The 22,691-nt window shown below is 43.7% G+C and overlaps 1 protein-coding gene and 1 long non-coding RNA gene across 4 annotated transcripts in view; one reads left to right on the forward strand and one right to left on the reverse strand.

Moving 5' to 3' along the window:
- DEGS2 (delta 4-desaturase, sphingolipid 2) overlaps window positions 1–22,691 on the forward strand; it is a 30,888-nt gene that overhangs the window by 5,346 nt on the left and 2,851 nt on the right. For 2 of the 3 annotated variants that reach the window (XM_039536884.1, XM_039536885.1), the window contains exon 2: window positions 12,621–13,363. In XM_039536884.1, coding sequence (XP_039392818.1) covers window positions 12,621–13,363 — 743 coding nt within the window. Of the gene's footprint in view, window positions 1–11,948; window positions 12,021–12,620; window positions 13,364–22,691 lie in introns of all 3 variants that reach the window. The other variant, XM_039536886.1, reaches the window with a different exon arrangement.
- LOC120404408 lies at window positions 1,018–22,264 on the reverse strand. Its single transcript, XR_005597977.1, has 2 exons — window positions 21,797–22,264; window positions 1,018–1,228 (listed from the first exon to the last, which is right to left on the reverse strand). It is a non-coding gene; the product is annotated as an uncharacterized LOC120404408 (long non-coding RNA).

The following is a 22,691-nucleotide window of genomic DNA, read 5'->3' on the forward strand; positions in this document are numbered from 1 at the left end:
GCGGGAGGTCCACCGGAGCCGCCTGCCGCCCTCCTGTGGGATGCCGCCCCAAGCGCGCGCTTGGCGCGCTGGGTTCTGGAGCCGGGTCTGGAGCCGGCCCTGCTTGTTGGAGCACCTAGGACTGTGAGTCATCTTATTGCTGCTTGCCTTTAGCATAAGGGAGTCTTACCTGTGCTAGCCCCCTTGATGCAAGCAGCCTGATGGCCACTCAAGTACTCTCCTCTGGGCTATATCAGCCCTATCCATTGACAATAGATGCACCCTTGCCTCTGAGTCACTTCAAAGTATCCCCTTGTGATATCCATCCCCAGATCACTGAATTCCCACAGAAATCCCAGATCCTTGGTTCTCAACAGAACAGGGCACCCTGGGCTTAGCAGTTTTACCTCTTACCACTCTGACATCTGTTTGAGTATAGTAAAACAAAATAATTTAGAGAATTGAGATTGAAACCGAAACAAGTGTGAGTGATGGAAACAAATGGTTACATAAAAAACAAAATGTGAACACATAGGAAGAGTAACATTAATATCTAATAGAGTAGATTCCCACCCCCAACGTTTAGTCTTTTGCAGTGTTTCCTGGTCCCAAGGAGCCAGGACACAGTCTTTCATGAAGCACCCTAATTCATCAAGGTACCTCCTCAATGAATGGATGCCCAATGTCTTTCTATACTCTTAGATATACTGAATCAGTCTTTTGCCTTTATCCACAGACAGAGCCATCCTCTCACTGTCATATTCCTGGTCACCAGTGGTTTTGATGCATATAGTTTCTTTGGTTTTTCATTGACTTTTTTTCTGGATTGATGCAAAGGTGGACAATTGAGCAATACACTACGTAATTGACTAGCCCAGGAGGGATGACCACTTCCTCCTGCTTGAATGGGTTATTACTGAGACTCATGATTCCCTGGTTACTTTTTTCACTCCAAGGCCATAATTTTCAACATAGTTGCATTATTCTTTGTACACACATCTCACAATGACTGAGTATTGATAAGTTACAAGCTTTCAGTAGATACTTCATATGCTACCCTTTATGGATAAACACCAAGGAAGCAATGTGTTACATGTATGAGTTTGTCAGGTCTCAGAAAGGAGTTGCTTGTAAAGAACAAAGTGAACCCTTTGCTAGTTGGCGCCCTGGGTCACAGTTGGCCATTACCTGGGAATAGAACTAGGTGAATTTTTTCATTTGCAACTTTTCTGATGAAACGTTGTCTCTCCTGAAATGAGAATTTTAACAGAAAAAGTTAGTGGTTTTTAAATGTTCCAATTTTTCAACAAAATTCAAAGAAAAATGAAAGTTGTTTTGGTCCCCTCTTTCCCCTACTCCCATTTCCATTTCTCTCCCTTTCTTTTTCCATTTTGTCACTGAAGAAGGATGTTTGGGAGATGGTGATTAGAAAAATCAAAAAAATTCAGACTTCAAAGCATGGTCACTATTTTCTGACCATCTCGTCTTGAGCCAGTAATGTTCACCCTCCACAATTGGTACTAACTGCCCATTGCTCAGAAGGTGAGTTTCAAGATTTTAATTATACAATATAGGTTTTGTCTACCTGATGGATAGACTGTCACTCTATCTTATGTCACAACAGCAGAGTTCAACAGGATTGGAACTGCTGCCTATCCGACTGTGTAACTACTCTTCATACCTGAACACGGGCAAAGGAGGAACAGGACTTGCTCCCTTAGCCTGTTTGTGCCCTTTGCGCCCCACCCCTCCTTCCATCTCTTTGAATTTGGTTGCTCTTTTTCTCCCATTTGTCTTCATCTTATTCTTTTTTTTTCCTTTTCCCCTCAGCCTCCCGAGGTTCTGTTCCTACCCATTATTCTCCCCCTGCCCTGTTGTCTTTCTCACTTTCCCACTCCTCCTTATTGTTATCCCATTATTTGAGAGCTGACAATGTGCCTGGTACAGTATCCCATACAGACTAGCAATATCCTCCCCCTGCCTTGTAGAGTTAAGGGTAGGGGAAGCCCTTGCTTCCTAGTTAATCATTAACCTTTATACTCTGCATAGCATAAAACAGATAATTTATAGAGCAGAGAGGGGGCACAATCAGCCAGTGTTCATGCAGGGCTTCATACAGGTCAATACTCTACTGTTCCTGATCAGACATGGGCTAGACAGTATGGTGCAGTGCAGGAGATGTCCTATGTATGCAACCAGGTATAATGAGATTGAAAACCATCCTGGACTCCAGGATGTGCTGTGTGTGTCACTGCCTGGCCCAGACTTTTCACCCACAGTGGGTGGTGCCAATTCTTAATTGTGTTTGAGTTATTGATTTTTAAATGATATTCTCTTACAACAAATGTTAGTTTCAGTTAGATAAAGGCATCCAGATACCACAATGAGCAGAATATTAAAGCCTAGATAGAATGAGACCTCACTTGCATGCATGATCAAATCTAAGTTTGTAAAACCATTCTAATACTTTACTGGAGAATGGTGTTTTGCTTCACAGAACTTTAAAAGAACAGAGGTGCTTAAATACAGCTGAGATAATGACTGAATCAGTTAACCTTTCCAGTGACTGGCTTTGAATGTTATAGCTGAAAGTGATTTACCTTTTAACTCTAAATCTAATTACCAGGTCTCTAGAATGACAAATTCATTTTGTTCCCTCTTAAGGAAAACAGTGTAATTGATGCACAGTCAACCTGTGGAACTCTTTGCCAGGGGATATTGTGAAGGCCAAAACTATAATTATATATTTTTTGAAACACATATATATTAGAAGTTCATGGAGGATAGATCCATCAATGGCATTAGCCAGGATGGTCAGGGATGCATCCCCATGCTATGGGTGTCCCTAAGCCTCTGACTGCCAGATGCTGGGACTGAATCACTCAATAATTGCCCTGTTCTGTCCATTCCCTTTGAAGCATCTGGCATTGGTCACTGTTGGAAGACAGGGTATTGGGCTAAATGAACCATTGTTCTGACCCACTATGACCATTCTTTTGTTCTTACAATACAGGGTAATTCTTTTGTGAAAGACTTATTCCTATATGTACAGCACTGCTGTATCAGTATAACTGCACTGCACTGCTACAGCATATCTGGTGAAGATGCTCTATGCCAACGGGGTTGAGCTCTTCTGTTGGCAAAAAAACCTACCTCCATGAGCGGCATATGCTATGTCGACAGGAGAACCTCTCCTGCTGACATAGTGCTGTGCACACAAGTGCTTGTTTGTGCAACTTGGGTGTGAATGAGCAACATAAGTTTTGCTGACATAGGCTGTAGTGTAGACACAGCCTTAGTGAGCAACTGCAAGAAATCACCATTGTTTTCTGATGTCTGACTTTGTGGTTGAGTCACTGACATAAAGGCTATTTGGCTGCTACGTCTACACTAGCAATTTTGTCGGTGTAACTTATGATGTTCAAGGGTGTGGGTGGGGGGGAGGGAGGAGAGGAAACATACCCTGAATGACAAGTTACACCAACAGGAGTGCCGATGTAGACAGTGCTCTGTCGGTGGGCGACGCTCTCCTGCTGACTTAGCGACAGGTGGGGGTGGTTTAATTATGTCGATGGCATAGAGTGGCTACACGGAAGATCTTACAGCAGCCTAGTTGCATCGGTACGTGGCCTAAGGCTGTTTTTACTATATATCCAGCTGTACATTGGGCACTTTGCTGTACCTAAAAAGCACACCCTGTGATGAATGAGTTCAAAATGGCTGCTGTTGACCTTCATCTATTATGCTTTTCTCATGGAGACTTTACACTCCGTCTTCATCGATGCTTTTAATCTGAAATAAACCATCCCAACTGAAAGCCCAGATATGTTTAGGTAACATCACAACCAACCTCTCATTTAGACTAATTATTTATTATTTTACTTGACTTGCTCAAATTAAAATGAAGTTCAGATTGTAAAAATGTTCCTTGCTTTTGTATATTTTGACTCCTTGAGTGACTTTTCAGAAGTATTTAGGTTAGTGTCCTACATTTTTGGTCCTTGGTCTTCTAATAGCAAATACTTTTTTAATTATAATACCCGCAGTAATACTGGCTTTGCTCTATCTCTCAATATCAAGCTGTCTCTTTTGGGCCAACGTTGAGAATAACACCAAATCACCACAAACATCCCATCATTGCAGTGTCTCTTGTCACTCAACAGCACACCTGGTGGTTAATTAAAAGTTGTATTGAGAGTTTCTGAAGGGAATCTATCCAGTCCTCATCTGGTCCAAGAGCTCTCTGAGGGAATAGAGAAACTGGGAGATACTTTGCCACCTATGTGGGAATATATTACTTCACTTAGGCCAGAGGGGGAGAGGGAATTTAAGTGTTGGTGAGTGCAACATTTCTGTATCTAAAACCGTCTGGTTTATCATTATTAATTATGTAGTGCTAGTATCCCCAAGTTAGCTTGCTGGGGGTTGTGGGTGAAGGGAGAGATTAAAACACACAAAAGGATTTGTTCATTCTGGTGAGCTGCTGAAAAACACAGCCTTTTCATGAGAGAATGGAGTGAAAATACATTTACTTTGATCCTTCTTCCATATAAATACCAGATCAATTAAAGGGTGCAGCAGTGTGGTAAGGTTAAATATGCTGTGCCTCTTATTTGTTCTGGCAGGAAGTCACTTCAGAGTGACTTCATGTTTGTTTAACAGGGCACTGTCCTGGAGGCCCAGGTGTCACTGGGTTGTGGGTGTTTTTTTTTTTCTCTTTTCCTCCCCCCCCCCTTTGTTTATAATGCCCTTTGAAAGCCTGGTGTAAAGAGGAATGTCCTTACTTCCATTGCACATGCATGTTGCTGCTATTGTCATCTAGTCATGAGTCAAAGTAAAGAGGAGGATGAGGGAATAAAACTTCCCCTCTCTGCTAAACAGAAGTATAGTTCCAACCCCTGCTTCTTTAAAGCTCCCTTTCCTTACTGTTGCCATACAGCCTCCCTTCTGTCTTTCTCTCTAACATGCCATGCATAATTATGCCACTATAAACATTAAATATACGATGTGAGCTTCTCATGTCAGTAAGGAGAAATGTCCCCACTGTCCTGCCACTGGCAGGCTGCAGGCCTCTTGTTCTGCATGTGAGAATGGACCACCTGCTCAGCTCTCTGAGGCAACAGTAAGGGGAGCCCAGAGCAAGAGATCAACTGCCATTCTTGATGCAGAGGGGGAGCACGGAGCAGTAGCCTCGGCCAATATTAGTAGGTTTTATTGCCTACTTATTTCTTGCCATGTTGAAAAGATTTCTCCAACTGTAATTGGAAATCTCTATTTGTATAGTTATAATTCTGCCCTGCATCCATTTGACTGAGGGGTCTTAGATGTGGGAAGACTAATTTCACAGCACCAGTTTAACACATGACATTAATGTAACAAGATGACTGACTCTAATATGCTACAGTATTTTCAAAACCATTTTTTGACTGGGGTGACCTCAGTGAGCAACTACTAGTTAGTGACGTGTAGCGTAATAATGCTCCTCATTCTGAACCTTTTAAAGGGATATTTTTAGGGTAAACTTCCTTAATTTTGTTGCTAGTAACTTAGATTATTAAAAGAAATAATTACAAAATGTTTTGTTTCCCATACACAAAGAACAGCTATCTACTTTCAATCAGTGATCTTCATTGCATAAGATGAAGGTGGGGGGGGGGGAACCCTACAAAACAAAAGTAAGGTGCCCCTGAAAGAGCACAGCGCATAAAGCAGGCTGCCTTTGAATACAAAATGGTGTGTAGCCCTGCAGGGAGGGGATTGGCACTAGGGGGCTACTACCCTGGAATGGATCTTTAATGGCTCCGAGTGGAGCAGATTACTGTCATACCAGTGAAAAAGGTCCACAGTAATTATTCTTGCATACACTGCAGTTTATCTGAGAAGAAATTACACAAGTGGTAAAGGGTTACATTTAAGCACATAACACCTATGTTGGACATTAAGAACTATTTTAAGTGCTATACGTTCCTCTTAGCGAGCCTCTCTTTCACAAACATACACAAACAGGCCCTATGCTAGCCTCACACAGTTCCTGCTTGGCAAATAGAGAAAGTGGTTACCAATTCTATGGACAGCTTCTTCTCTCCAAGTCTGGTCTCCTCAGCCCTCTGGTCTGTCTCGGATTCCCTCGAGGCAAGGCCTTGCCTGCCTGGAGACCCTTCTGGTTCACAGTCCTACTTGAGCCCACGGAGCAGAGTTCTGACTACTCTGTCTAGCAGCATTAAGTGTTTTAATTAAGGAATCCCTCAACAGTAATTTAATTTGCTTGATTTTTATACTCTATTTCCTCAAAGGAGTCACATGTCTTAAAATCATGCCCAGTGGGTGTGTGGCTACTAATTTTTTACCCAATTGATACTTTAGGAGGAGACTGCAGAGTGATGCCAACTGAACATTACCCCACATTCACTCCCTTATCAATCATTCACTTCGGCCCCTTGTGTGATGTCCCTCAACAGGGTCAAGATGCCCCGGTCAGCCCAGGCTCCACTCAAGATGTTCTACATGTGTTGTTTGCTTTCAAGTGGACATATTTACTGACTCAAAGATCAGTATTAATCATATACACAGCATGGAGCCAGTCAGTTTCACCTCTAGCATCAGGCAGATGCCAAGAGAGAGATTCTGTTCCCAGAATCCTCTTTCGCAGTTCAGTTATGTCAAGATATGTTCTCACACCATTCATTCAGTATGGCCACACCAATATGGCACCATCCCATCACAGTACAGCCTTCACTTGCTTCCATTGTGCAGTGAAAGTAGTCAGTGTTTGTTTAGTCACTTTTCTAGTCAGCATCTCAGACTCTAGTCCAATGCTGTAATGTTTGAGCCAAAAATGCTGCAGGGGAACATCCTTGGTGTTAAAAATCTGTTACCTCTGGAACCATTCACAACCTTTCACGCTGTACAAGCCCTATTTAAGCAAAAAGCAAATTGAGGTAGGCTCTGACCAGCATCCCCTTGAGCTACTCTTGCAATGTCTGTACTAATAATACCACCTACCATTAAGGATGCTTTACTAAGTTGCTGTGCTGCAACAAAGGGCTGAAATGTCCATTAAAATATGAGTTTTGCTACGTGTAGTGCTGCACAGGCAATTCAAGTAGCTGTATATGAGACTTTTCTTAAAGAACCAATGTTTCTGTTTAGGACATGCCAAGGCCTGATAGCTATTGTTAGGCCACACGGGCCAAAGAACTTAGGCATCCATGAAAAGTTGTTATGGTAGTATCACAGGCTCTGACTGTGTGTATTACTTTTTCAGGTGAAAATATTTGTTCTTTCTTCCTATGCCTTTTGGAATACCTTAGCCTGATTCATAAATAAATGTTGACCTTATATAAAACACCCACTTTGACATAGCCCTTCTTAGTCAATGGATCTCATTCATCTGCATGTCTTTTAGTTATGGTTAAACTGCAATTATCAATTCTGATTGACTATTCTAAGGGATGAAATTTAGCCTTTTATTTTAAAGTTGAGCCTCATTAGCATGTGCCATGATGTTTTGCATATGTCAGAACAACAAAGTAACAAATACTTTGCACGTGCTGCACTTGTGAACCAGGAGGCCTTTTTAAGAGCCTCTTTATTTTTTATTTCCCTCTCTCCCCCCCCCCCCGCCACCGCCGCTGTATGTCAGTAGAGCAAGCCTAGCAATCTCAGCTATTCTTTTCAATTCCATTTTCTGGCAGTGCAATAATGGCATAGGAGACTAAAGAGTATGTGAAAAATAGTCAACAAATGTTTGGCAGTATTAACCTAAGGACAATCTTTCTGTGCCACTAACTATTATGCCAGAATTTACCTCAGGGTTTCTTGCGTACAGTGTTCCTGAAATTAACCACAGTCTTGTTCCTGAGCTAAACTTATGCAGATAGTAAGGTACTTGAATTGACTGCAAGCTTTTTCTGTACTTATTACTGTATCTTTCAATACAATCAGTATGGCATGATCAGAAAATTTTGCTTTCAGATGTGGCTGGTACCTACAATCTAGTGCAAGGTATCATGTATATTGCACAATCAGTCAACTATTCTATTATCTTTTAAATATGTATGCAAAAATACTCTAAGCAACTAAATGGCTTTGAAATAATGGACAATAATAGCTACAACTAATTAGGAAAGATCTTGGAGTCCTTGTGGATAGCTCTCTGAAGATGTCCATGCAGTGTGTGGCGGCAGTCAAAAAAGCAAACAGGATGTTAGGAATCATTAAAAAAGGATAGCGAATAAGACAGAGAATATCTTATTGCCCTTATAAATCCATGGTATGCCCACAACTTGAATACTGTGTGCAGATGTGTTCTTCCTCATCTCAAAAAGATATACTGGCATTAGGAAAAGTTCAGAAAAGGGCAACTAAAATGATTAGGGGTTTGGAATGGGTCCCATATGAGGAGAGATTAAAGAGGCTAGAAATTTTCAGCTTGGAAAAGAGGAGACTAAGGGGCCGGGGGGGTAGGGGGATATGATAGAGCAGGGGTCAGCAACCTTTCAGAAGTGGTGTGCCAAGTCTTCATTTATTCACTCTAATTTTAAGGTTTTGCATGCCAGTAATACATTTTAATGTTTTTAGAAGGTCTCTTTCTATAAGTCTATAATATATAACTAAACTATTGTTGTATGTAAAGTAAATAAGGTTTTTAAAATGTTTAAGAAGCTTAATTTAAAATTAAATTAAAATGCAGATCTCCCAGGACTGGTGGCCAGGACCTGGGCAGTGTGAGTGCCACTGAAAATCAGCTCATGTGCCGCCTTTGGCACATGTGCCATAGGTTGCCTACCCCTGTGATAGAGGTATATAAAATCATGAGTGGTGTGGAGAAAGTGAATAAGGAAAAGTTATTTACTTGTTCCCATAATATAAGAACTAGGGGCCACCAAACAAAATTAATGGGCAGCAGGTTTAAAACAAATAAAATGAAGTTATTCTTCACACAGCGCACAGTCAACCTGTGGAACTCCTTGCCTGAGGATGTTGTGAAGGCTTGGAATATAACAGGTTTTAAAAGAGAACTAGATAAATTCATGGAGGTTAAGTCCATTAATGGCCATTAGCCAGGATGGGTAAGGAATGGAGTCCCTAGCCTCTGTTTGTCAGAGGGTGGAGATGGACGGCAGGAGAAAGATCACTTGATCATTGCTTGTTAGGTTCACTCCCTCTGGGGCACCTGGCATTGGCCACTGTCAGTAGACAGAATACTGGGCTGTATGGACCTTTGGTCTGACCCAGTATGGCCATTCTTATGTTCTTATGACAAGAATCTGAATTGTGTAGCTATTCAGGAGATGCTTTCCTTTTAATATATGAGTAGACACTTTTCCGGTGGGTGTTTGCATTAGGTAGAAATGCACTGTATGTGGTTTAATGCCTACAGTGGGCAATCTGACCAAAGGACTGCATGATGCCATCCTTCAGGATGAGATGTTGTGTGAAGGCCTTGTGCCTTAATGCTGCTAGCTGGCTGGGTATTGAGAAATGATCCCATGGCATACTAAAATCTACTAACTTCATCTGAAATAAGAACGTGGCAGTTGTTTAATTATGTATGTTTATACAACACCTAATCAGGAGAAAGGAAGGAACTTTCAGCAACTTTCATGTGGTAAATGAGCACCCCAACTTTCACAATAAGCCAAAAATCAAGCTGGTCCCATTTCAAAACAAGCCAATCCCTGAGAACCCCAACATTCTGAGACTAGATTCTCCCATTGTGGAGTCTGGGACTGGTGGGCCCACTGTGCATCGCTGACTCTCTTCTCCCCGCCTTTCCCACCCCCCTGCTTGGCAGGAGCCAATTTAAAAAAAAAAAAAAAGCTACAAGCCAATTAAGCCCAAAACAAGCCCAATTTCTGCACTTTTTTCCCATGGATTTGGCATGTCTGCCCCTAATGGGGTCCTGGTCTGTGACTAGGGCTCATACGTGGTTTGGTAATAGGAATAACAAAAAGTGATGTTGCAGGCTTCTCAGGGCTGGGTGTGCCTTCCCGTGTATTTGTACAGTGTCCAGCACAATGGGGCCTCTGGGAACCCCCACATTATAAATAATATTGAATTACTGAGATTATGGAAATTCACTTTTCTCTATTTAATTGAATCTGTTTTTTAGTACAAAACTTCCGTATCCTGTGTATGCTACACCTGTCACTGCTGGCGAAGTCACAGGATTTATTTGCATTGCCTCCGATGATTACAGTATCCACAGCAGCACTGTTCCACACCTTCATAATCTGATTTTGATGAAATAACAAATGTGGTGTAATGGTCAGATGACATTTACTTGTCTAATTATATATATAAAAAAAATCACCCATCACCCAGTGTGGATACATAGTTTGCAGCCACACTTCCCAGATTAAGGAATTGATCCTGTAACTTTCCCCATGTGAGTTATACTTATTAATATGCGTAGTGCAGAAATAAAAGGCTCCAAAGATGAGTGATAAAGACATAGAATCTCATGTGAGGGAAAAATTGGAAAGGATATAGGATCTCTTTAAAGGGGGGACCTACTAGGAGGCTATAATGAAATGGGGCACAAAGTAAATTGCACATTCTTATGGTGTGGTGGTGGATTTTTTTCCCCTCTCTTGTAAATCAAGTGGACATTCAACAAAACCAGAAGGGAACATGTTTAAACTGATAAAAGGAAATGCATCTTTACATAAGTAACTTATGAATTCATTGCTGCATGATATCTTGAAGCAAAGAGCAGCTTGTGGTTCAAGATCAGACTACTTGGCATGGGGAGAATATCCAGAGTTATTTTTTTATCCTATCAAATAAGGATATAAAACCTCATTCCATAACTGCCTTGTATAGAATTTCTTGCACCTTTCCTTGAAGCATATGGTATTGGCCACAGTGAGATGTTACTGGGTTGCAGAGACTGATTCTAACCCTGAATTACTAATTTAACTCCTCTTCATCCTCAATCACAATCTGAACTAATCCCAGCCAATCAACCCTCTGGCTCCCAAGTAAGAGTATGAGTAGAGATGCCAAGATTTCCCCCCAGTATAGTTAGTCAAATTAATCTCCTTTCATTGTAAAGAATAAATCATAATTTACAGAATGTGTAATACCTTCTGGAAGAATTTGAATTCATGATCCTTATGTAAAACATATGGTTTCTTCTTTGACCCCTATTAGGGAGGCATAGCTCAGTGGTTTGAGCATTGGCCTGCTAAACCCAGGGTTGTGAGTTCAATCCTTAAGGAGGCCACTTAGGGATCTGGGGTAAAAATCTGTCTTGGGATTGGTCCTGCTTTGAGCAGGGGGTTGGACTAGATGACCTCCTGAGGTCCCTTCCAACCCTGATATTCTATGATAACTTTGTCACCGTTGAAGTGCATGATGCTTCATGAATACACACAGCTCCTGTTATGGGCACTAAGAGTGACAGATACTCTGCATTTATATAGCACCTTCCTCCAAGGATTTCAGTGTTTCCCAATAGCTAGTATTAACTGGAAATGCTGAGCACTGTCAATATCTAATTCTATCCCATCAAATTGAGGGTTAGCAGTTAAAATAGAACTTCTTATAGATACACACCCAAAAGAGTAAAGTGCAAAATAGGACATCCTGATCAATTAAAGGAGTATGTTGCCAAATACTTTACATCTTTTATATCAGAAGCATGTTCCTACCATATAACAAATGTCTTGTAATGGATCTCTAATGCTGTAGCTACATAAAACTGGATTGGACATAGCATTTTAGTAAATGTTCTGTATGCGGCAATCATGAACCAGCCTGGAGGATGAATCAGATGTCTTATCTCATTGCAATATCTTTCCATGGTGCTGTGAAGACCCACAGTCAGAACTATATAAGGTTATTATGGATTTTTCTGGGTGCCATTCATACCTAACCCTGGTATGTAACTTTACTAAGGCTAATGAATACAAAGATATGGAAATCTACCACTTATCTTCCTTCCTTTCTCCTGATAATTATAGCATTGGTTTCTCTTATGATGTCAGTGCAAACGAGGACTGGTTCCTGATATAACCATTGGTGATTTTAAAAAGGTCAGATTAATGAGTAAAATGCTAGTGTTTTTTCCCTTATTGGGGCCTGTACAAAAGAGCACACAAGTGCTCTCTATGGATGTCTTGTGTCCAGTATTCTGCCCCCCTGCTAGCACCTCTGGTTTGTGGGTGTCAAAACACCTCTGTCTACTTTGGGGTCCATTCTGTGGTTCTACCATCAATCTGCTATTATCCAGAGCAGAGCAATGTCGATCAGATCAGGTCAAATAGCCAGGGGAGTGACTTGCTTGATACAAGGTGCTCCTGCAGTTTTTACTTTAGTGGCTCTTAGGATACAACCACACATTCCCCATCCCACTTCCCAGTGCACGTGGTACCAGGGACCAGATATCAGGGCTGTACATTTACTCAAGAGAGGCGTGGTGCAGGGTAACAGTGTTTGAAGCTACTCTTTCAGTAGGGTTAATGCACACCGCATGGGAGTAATTCTGTACCTGTGCAATACTTTCTGAACGACTAGGCCCCGGTGCATAAACTTTTAGTGGAAGAAATTAGATAGGAATGCACGTGGTGACTATGCTTACTTTCCTGATACTTAATGAGTTGTCTTGTTTTTTCTCCCTCCCCACCCCCCTTCAGCCAAATATCCAACAATTAAATCTCTAATGGGACCAGATCCCCACTTAAAATGGATTGTGTCTGGAATGGTGTTGACACAGCTTCTAGCCTGCTACTTGGTGAAAGATTTATCTTGGAAATGGATTTTCTTCTGGGCTTATGCTTTTGGGGGCTGCATCAATCACTCAATGGCACTAGCGATCCATGATATTTCACACAATGTTGCCTTTGGTAACAAGCAGGCCAAGTGGAATAGATGGTTTGCAGTGTTTGCCAACCTGCCATTTGGACTTCCTTACTCCGCCTCCTTCAAGAAATACCACATTGACCATCATCGATACCTTGGTGGAGATACTTTGGATGTGGATGTTCCAACTGACTTTGAAGGCTGGTTCTTTTGCACTCCATTTCGGAAATTTATTTGGCTCATCCTCCAACCATTCTTCTACGGCCTGAGACCTCTTTACGTGAACCCCAAAGCAGTTACTCAGATGGAAATATTTAATGCCCTGGTGCAATTCTCTGTTGATTTTATAATCTACTACCTATGGGGCCTGAAGCCTGTTGTTTATTTAATAGCAGGCACATTACTTTGCATGGGTTTGCATCCTATTGCTGGGCACTTCATAGCAGAACATTACATGTTCTTAAAAGGCTACGAAACCTATTCTTATTATGGACCTCTCAACTGGATCACCTTTAATGCAGGCTACCACATGGAGCACCATGATTTCCCCAGCATTCCTGGATGCAAGCTGCCAATGGTAAGCATATATGTGGATCCTTGTAAAAGTTGATAGAGTAGCTTAATTTGGAATGACTTGTATTATAGCAATATCCACTTTTAATTAAGGCTAAAGCATACCTTTCAACCTGCCAAAAGACCGTTGTGGGAGAAAATAGAGGTCAAAGACCCAAAAATGGGAGTGTGGGGGAGGGTTACACACAGACAGGCAGTGCAAGGAAGTTTAACAATATGATAGTAATTTCTTTTGCATGAAAAACATTACCTAAGAGTTCCAATTCTTCAACTTCCTAAAGCCTGGTCTACACTACGCGTTTAAACCGGTTTTAGGCGCGTAAAACCGATTTAACGCCACAACCGTCCACACTAAGAGGCCCTTTATATCGGTATAAAGGGCTCTTTAAACCGGTTTCTGTACTCCTCCCTAACGAGAGGAGTAGGGCTAATATCGGTATTAACATATCGGATTGGGGTTAGTGTGGCCGCAGATCGACGGTATTGGCCTCCGGGCGGTATCCCACAGTGCACCACTGACCGCTCTGGACAGCAATCTGAACTTGGATGCAGTGGCCAGGTAGACAGGAAAAGCCCCGCGAACTTTTGAATATTTCCTGTTTGCCCAGCGTGGAGCTCCGATCAGCACGGGTGGTGATGCAGTTAAAAATCAAAATAAAGAAAGAGCTCCCGCATGGACCATGCGGACGTGATCGCTGTAAGGGCAAGCAATCTGTTCTATCAGCGCTCCGTTACAGAAGACGAAATTCAAAATCATTTTTTAAATATCTCCAGACAGATGCCATAGCAGGGACTCAGCGCACTGCTGCGTGGCAAGCGTAACGGAAAGCCAAAGAATCAAATGGACGCTCATGGACTGGAGGACTCAAGCTATCCCACAGTTCCTGCAGTCTCCGAAAAGCATTTGCATTCTTGGCTGAGCTCCAAATGCTTCTAGGGTCAAAAACAGTGTCCGCGGTGGGTCAGGGCATAGCTAGGCAATTTACGCACCCCCCCCCACCCCCAGAAGTGAAAGGGAAAACAATCCTCTCTTGACTCTTTTACATGTCACCCTATCTTTACTGAATGCTGCAGATAGATGCGAGGGTGCAGCACTCAACACCAACATCCTTGCTCCCCCCACGCTATGGCTGGCTGACGGTACAATACGACTGGTATCTGTCCTCGTCATCAGCCTATTGGCACATGGGGCAGTGCAAAAGGACTGGTAACCATGATGACCAGCATCTGTTAGGTCAATCAAGGGCGCCTGGTCCTAATTTTTCCTGGTAGATGGTACAATATGGCTGATAACCATCATCATCATAGCAACAGGGGGCTGAGCTTCATCAGCCCCCACCCTTCATGTGTAAAGAAAAGATTCAATTGCCCCTGGACTAGCAGCAGGATGCTGGGCTCCTCTCCTCCACACTCCTTAATGTCCTATGTGGACTATCATAGCAACTGGAGGCTGCCTTCCACTCATTTCTCACTAACAAGTATTCCTGCATTCTTTATTACTTCATCACACAAGTGGGGGGACAATGCTATGGTAGCCCAGGAAGGCTGGGGAAGAATGGAATGAACAGGTGGGGTTGTTGCAGGAGCACCCCCTGTGAATAGCATACAGCTCATAATCTATGCAGGATCTGACACACAGCAGCTGTGCTCTCTGGTTCTCTGATACAGTGGTTCTCTAGTACACTTGCCCATATTCTAGGCAGGACTGATTCTATTTTTAGATACCAAAAAGGAGGGATTGACTCAGGGAGTCATTCCCAATTTTGGCTTTTGCGCCCCTGGCTAAGAGCAGCCAGGGGCACTTATGACAGCAGCAAATGGAACAGTGCAAAAGGACTGGTAGTCATGCCCATCTTATTACCAATTTATGGTATGGTAGATGTTACAATATGGCTGATAACCATCTCTGCTATCATGCAAAAGCAAAAGCATGCAGCTATGTAGCACTGCTGAATCGCCTCTGTGAGCGGCATCTAGTACACATACGGTGACAGTCACAAAAGGCGAAACAGGCTCCATGATTGCCATGCTATGGCATCTTCCAGGGCAATCCAGGGAAAAAAAGGCATGAAATGCTTGTCTGCCGTTGCTTTCCCAGCGGAAGGAGTGACTGACCACATTTACCCAGAACCACCCGCGACAATGATTTTTGCCGCATCAGGCACTGGGATCTCAACCCGGAATTCAAAGGGGGCTGGAGGCTGCGGGAACTATGGGATAGCTACGGAATAGCTACCCACAGTGCAATGCTCCAGAAATCGACGCTAGCCTCGGACCGTGGACGCACACCACCAATTTAATGTGTTTAGTGTGGCCGCGCATACTCGATTTTATACAATCTGTTTTGTTAAACCGGTTTATGTAAATTCGGAATAATCCCGTAGTGTAGACGTACCCTAAGTTTGGCCTCTTCAGCTTATTGTGGTGTACAATATATGTGGAAATAGATTAATAGGTTTTATGGGATGGAGGTATGGGCAGGGCACTGGAATGGGGGGGAGGGGCCTATGCCCCCCCCCCTTTACAAATGAGAAGGGGCAGTGCAGGGGCGGGGCTTTGAGGAGAGGGGGGTGACAAACTGTGTGGGAGGGCAGAGCCATGGTTCGGGTGCTTGTGCCCCCCACCACTGGAACAGGCCAAATATGTAGGTGATAATATAGTATTGCATACATTTAGAGTGGTTGTATTGTACCTGCTTAATATTAATGAGCATTCAGGGCTTTGGACACTACAAAAATCCTTCAGTTCAATAGATCAAAGACTAACAAATGCATGCTGCACCTACTCCAGGGAGCTGTGATTAAAATTATGGGATATACCACAATGCACAAGTACTGCAACAGTTGGAGGGACCATTTTGTGCACATGCTGCACTGGCTCACTTAAAGGAGACAGGCTAGGATGGAATGAGTGGCCCTCAAAAAAACACTGCTGTATTGATGGTTTAAAAAATTGATTTGTCAAATAAATTATTTGAATGGGGTAACATTTCTTGAAATAACTTACTTCATTAGGTCTACTTAACTGCAGCTCTTAACCTTGGAATTGTTGCATCCTCTAATATAGTTGGTCCTTTAGATGTAGAACCTTTAGCTTTATCTATCACAAGTACATAATGGGAGCTGTTTGAGTATGATCAGGTCTTGCACATAATGGGGAAATGAGGGAATAAATGGACCTTGTACTGCACCATTTGCTTATCAGAAATTTATATTTAACTTAATCTTCTATCACGTAAGGCTCATTCAGAATGTCCTAAGCAACATGTTTGCCATTGGAAAAACCTGCATCAGTGTGACCCTCAGAAGATCTCCAAATAGAAACAGGAAACATTATGCTATGCTGTAACCAGGGGCGGCTCTAGCCACCAGTGCGCCAAGCAGGCGCTTGGGGCGGCCGTTTCCCGGGGGGGCGGCATTTGGCTCCGGTGGAGCTCCCGCCGGCATGCCTGCGGCAGGTCCACCGGAGCCCGGGACGAGCGGACCTGCCGCAGGCATGACTGCGGCGGGTCCCGTCTTCCCGCGGCTCCGGTTGAGCTCCCGCAGGCGACTGCGGCAGGTCCGCTGCCCCGGGCTCCGGTGGACCTGCCGCAGGCATGCCGGCGGGAGCTCAACCGGAGCCGCGGGAAGAGGGGACCCGCCGCGGGACCGGGGAAGGGCGGCGCAGCGCTCCGCGCTGCTTGGGGCAGCCCGATTTCTAGAGCCGCCCCTGGCTGTAACCTAGTACACCTTTACCCCGATATAACGCTGTCCTCAGGAGCCAGAAAATCTTACCGCGTTATAGATGAAACTGTTATATTGAACTTGCTTTGGTCCGCCGGAATGTGCAGCCCCCCCGCCCCGAGCACTGCTTTACCGCGTTATATCCAAATTTGTGTTTTATCGGGTCGCATTCTATCGGGGTTGAGGTGTAGCTGTTAAAATGTGAGCCTCATATGATGGCAGTAGAACTCCTCTCCTCCTTCAATGAGCTGTGGGATGACTGCTTTTCTTGTATATCATGAAATTAGTATCCTGTCCTGACGTACCAATTTTGAAGAAAAACATGTAATGCTAAAGGCTGACTAGTCTTTGTGTGAATTTTTTTCACTGTCACATTAATAATATTGCATTCTCTTCCGGCCAGTGGTAGAAAGAGCCATTCTACTTATCTGTAGAATTGACACCCTTGTAAAAATGCTCCAAATGATAACGCATATCTTTTCCTTCCCCCCCCCCCCATCATTAGACAAAAGGATCTATTGTTACACTGGGTACTACCTGAGGCAAAGGAGTTATTCATTAAATTTTGTGGAGAAAGTACTGGGCAGAGTGTGAAACCAGGCTTACTAGACTGACTGCCTCAAAATAACTGGAGTAGCTGTGCTTGTCTGAAGCACAAGTTAACCTGATAGCAGAAACAGTGGAAGTAGCTGGCTTATTAAAGGTATGTGTAAAAATACACAACAGTTATTACTGTTGGTCTCCCTCCCCTATTCTTTCCTTAGACTTTCAGTACTACTCCAGCACTCACTTTGGAAGATGTTGAATACAGCTGTAGTAAAGCATTGGAATTGGAGTAGCATCTAGGAGCTCCAGTCATAGCCTGGTATCCCAGGGTGCCTGGGTGCCATAGAAACGGAACAAAAAGTCCCTGCCTTAAAGTGCTTGCAAGCAATGTAAGAGAAGAGACGTCGGATGGTTAAAGGGGAAGCAGAAGTAAACAGTGAGGCAGTACAGGTCAGGATAAGCACTGGCCTCAACATACCAGCTGCCAACTAGTTATCAAGTCTCTTGTAGACATTAGGGCAATGCTTCAGGCTGCTGTAATGCCTTGCATCTTAAGGTATCAAAACCAGGGGCGGCTCCAGGCCCCAGCATGCCACGTATCAAAACCAGGAGGGCGGCAGGCAGGCAGCCTTCGGCGGTGTGCCTGCGGAGGGTCCGCTGGTCCCGCGGCTCCAGTGGACCTCCCGCAGACATGCCTGTGGAGGGTCTGCTGGTGAAGCCGTGGGACCAGCGGACCCTCCGCAGGCACACCTGTGGGAGGTCTATCAGAGCCGCAGGACGGGCGACTGACAGAGCGCCCCCTGCGGCATGCCGCTGTGCTTGGGGCAGCGAAATGGCTAGAGCCGCCCCTGTTCAAAACTCTTTACAAACACTAACAGGTTAAGCCTCACACCAGCACTGTGAAAAAAGGGAGTATTGGTATCCCCGTCTTTGATTTCAGTGCACTTTCCAGTATGTCGCAATACAGCAGGGGTGGGCAACCTACAGCCCACGGGCCAGAGCTGGCCTGTCAAGGCTTTGGAGAGAGAGAGAGCGAGCGAGAGCGCGCTGCCCTTGCCTACTGGCACCACCCCCCAGCTCCCATTGGCCAGGAACAGGGAATCATGGCCAATGGGAGCTTTGGGGAAGGTACCTATAGGCCAGAGCACTGCGCAGAACCCTTTGCACCCCCTCCCCCTGGGGATGCTGTGGGGCTTCAGCAGCCAGGCAGGGAGCCAGCCTTGGCCCTGGTGCATGGTGCTACCACCCTAGAGCTGCTCCAGGTAAGCAGCACTATGCCAGAGCCCAAACTCCTTCTGCATCCCAGCCCCAGCTGCACCCCACATTCCTCCTGCACCTAACCCCATTCCCTGAGCCCCTTCCCCATACTCTGCATCCCAACTCCTTACCCTGAGCCCCTTTCTGCACACTGCACCCCACCCCCACACACACCTTACACTTCCTCCTGCCCCCTAATCACCTGCCCCAGCCCTACATTCATGGCCCTGCATGCAATTTTCCCACCCAGATATGGCCCTGGGGCCCAAACATTTGCCCACCCCTGCAGTAGAGGCAACAGGCCATCAAACTTAACCCTCAAAATGCTGGTGTCTTCCAGACACTACCGAAACAATGTTTAGGACATGGCGTACGTATATCTGCCATCCTTAAGTGCTGAATAAAAAGCAAGGAAGTTGAGTGTCTAAGTACACAGATACCATGAACTTCACTCATTTCTTGTAGATAACTCATTAAATCTACTACTGCTTTTCAAACAGATACATTTTTAAGGTAAGGTTTCCGAAGCTCAGTACTTCATTCTCGCTATCTATTGGTACCAGCCCCAGAGCTCTATTGATGCTGCTGCTTGTGCCCTGGAGTTGGTTAGGGGACTGCCATTCCTTATTGAACTGGACCTGCTTTATGCACAACCTGGATCCATTCTAGACCTGCCAATCATGTTGCCCTACAGCTGCAGTGGGGCTGCTCCAAATCATTTTAGTGTGTCCCCTGCATACCAAGCCTGCAGAGCCTGGCTCTGCTGTCAGAAACAGTGGCTTCTGGGAGATATAGAGCCTCCTTCCTCATGCACAGTGGGATAATATTGGAAAAACTTTCTGAAGCATTAGTGATACGATGATTTAGGCTGAAACAGTTTAAACTGGGATCTAATTTTGCTGGCAGCATATTTAACAAACTGTATTTGATGTGCTTATAAACTATATGGCATTCTTACATGAAATGTTATGAGCATATTAGGGGACCATACAATTCTGGGCACACTCAATTTGTGTAAGGTAGAGAGCTGCTATTTCAACTGATAAACAAAGCCAGCTCTGTTCAGCTCCTTTCAAAACATGAGCAGGAGTTTGTCACTACTGCAGGATGCTTAAGCTCCTTCTCTTCTCCAATCCCATGGTTGACACCTGTTGAATAATTAAACAGTCTGTGCCCATACCCCCATGGCAGGCAGAGAAAATCCCAGTGCTGTAGGATGTGGTGGTGATGCTCACTAGACAGCAGTCAGTCTTATGGAACTGAGCATTAGCGTAAAGGAAGCATGGTGAAGAGAAATGTGCTGTTAGAGATGTAGACTCAGATGGGCCATAAAAAACACGTTCCTGATTATCCAGGGCCATTTAAAAAGCCCCTGATACCATTGCAAGAGTAAGGGTGTTACTTTGCTATCCTGGCCAAATCAGTTTACCTAAAATTCTCTCGCTAGTTTCACAAACCATCGTATGCCGTTGCTTTACCATTCCAGTGGTGGCTGTATTTCAGGGGAGAGGGAGATGATCTAATAGTCTTAGTGGATTTCACACTTCCCCAAAGAGCCTAGTGTGCTTTTGCTAATGTAACTATTAATTTGTATTGCAGTAGCACCTAGAGCCTTGAGTGCTGGGCCCCATTTAGTAGACACTGCATAAACATATAATGGTAAGGCTTGCCCCAAGGAGCTTACAATTTAAATGGACAAGCCAAGGGGCAGGGGAAAGGAAGGATTATCCCTACTTTATGGAAGGGGGGGTGGTGGAATTAATCTCAACTCATACTCCCTCTGTGCATCAAGGTCATACAGGGAGTTTGTGGCAGAACCAGGGTCTAAATCCAGCTCTCCAGAGTCCTAGGCCAGTACCTTACCCATACAATCATCCTCTTTCCTGACCTGATACATATGGGTCACGGTCATCTGCTCTAGGGTGAAATTTAGGAACTGTTCTTATACTGCATATAATCAGCCCTTCACAATAGCTTTAAAATAGGTTGTGAAGAATCTTTTCTAATGGAAACAATGACATTTTACGAGACAGCAGAATGTGATAATCAGAACTGGCTCTTAACCCTAAGGTATTGTTCCAGGACACCATCTCATGGGAGGTGTGTGTATGGGTTGTAAGGCTTGTGGATTGCTTTTAGCCCTTGCATTTATATAGCTGTTTATCCAACTCCTTATTAACATAGTAACTTCTTCTTTTCTTGTGTGTTGGGAATGTGTTATACAATTCATGCTAAAGGAGAACTATAAAAACAGGTAAATGAATTTACAGTGTAACTAACACTGGTTTACACTTTAACTTTAAGAAATTTAGATAAACTCTTTCACTGAAGGTCAAAAACTTGCATATAAATGGCTCCAGGGGAAGAATGGCTCATAAAAGTCCAAGTTTAAATGGGGGAATTTTTATTGCATTCAACAACCTTGCTGGCTTTTAAATACTGGGTAAATAATGTTCTGGAAGGAAACCTGCTTTCAGCTCTGCTAGTTTCCCTGGGACACTATGGCTTTTGTTTGTCTAAAGGGCTGAGTTCAATTTAAAAAAAAAATCTGCCTCGGTAAGAATAATCTTGGCAGGTTTGTGCAAATGTACAGCAGTGCCACTGATTCTCTTGTTGCTACACTCAAGTACGTGCAGCAGCAGAGTGCTCAGCTGTTTATCAGTAAGAGCACCTGTACCACCACAATATTGCTAGTGCTAGAGTTTCTATAGCCTCCCCCTTCCATGAGTTCTTGAAATCTCTTCCTTTTCATGCTGACCTTACCGCCTGCAAAACCAACTCCCTGCCAACGCTACACTTCAGATGGCTTCTTCTCCCACTAAAAATCTTTAAAATGGTTTAAAAAACTTGCTCAGAGTTAATGTTTACAGCCCCCAAATGAAAACTCAGCTATATGGGAAGAGTGCACATACCTACAGCAATAGCGAGAGCACTTCTGAGAGCAGGCAAGGTGAATTTCTGTCAGTCTGAGATCAGATGTGCAGCTGAAATACCAACTAGTAAAGACGCATAGGGAGAAACAAAACTGTGGCCAAGCAGCATTCAGTGTCTTCTGAACTGGTTTGATCTTTCACTGAATTGTGGCACCTGAACATGTTTAAGGGTTCAGGAACAAAAGTGGGTGTCACAAAATGCATGAATTATGCTGTAGAGGAGTCCTGATAGCTCATAACAAGGCCTTGTTCTCATGATGAATCAGACTAATTCATATATCCCTTCCCGCCTCATAAAACACTGCTGAATTCTAGTCCCGTGGCACTAAAATACAAAGATCAGCTTCAGACCCATATTTTCAAATTCTGAGGGCACGTTGGGACCAAAGGCTTTGGTTCAGTCCATTGGAGATAGGAGCCCATTATGAAGTTTCCAACTGGCTCTAGATACAGATCAGAATTGAATTTTTTTTTTAAACTAAAGTTCTAGAACCAGAACATCCCTGAATTCTTTCAGGCCTGTGTCTACAGGAAAATTTAACGGGATGCCAGATTAGTTTGAGACTAAGTTAACAGCAACTATTAATAGGGAAACAAAGTGGAACAGAATTTAGATGATACAGCTAAAAAGACTTTGGTTTCTGTAATATTTATTTCCAGTGCAAGCATGGCTGTAGCTGGTGTAATTTTAGTCATACAAAGTGAACTACTAAGCATTGTGAGCAAAAATACTCAGAGGAAAATGTGGAACTCTAATTCATTTCTTTCCATGAGAACTAGTTGTCAAAAATGCAACATCATTCATAGTCATAGAGCAGATTGTGACATGGGATGCTTTTCATTGAAAGACTTAATGGTGTGGATTTTAAAAAGT

Source organism: Mauremys reevesii, linkage group 4, assembly GCF_016161935.1.
Source record: "Mauremys reevesii isolate NIE-2019 linkage group 4, ASM1616193v1, whole genome shotgun sequence".
In the NCBI taxonomy this organism is placed as follows: Eukaryota; Metazoa; Chordata; order Testudines; family Geoemydidae; genus Mauremys; species Mauremys reevesii.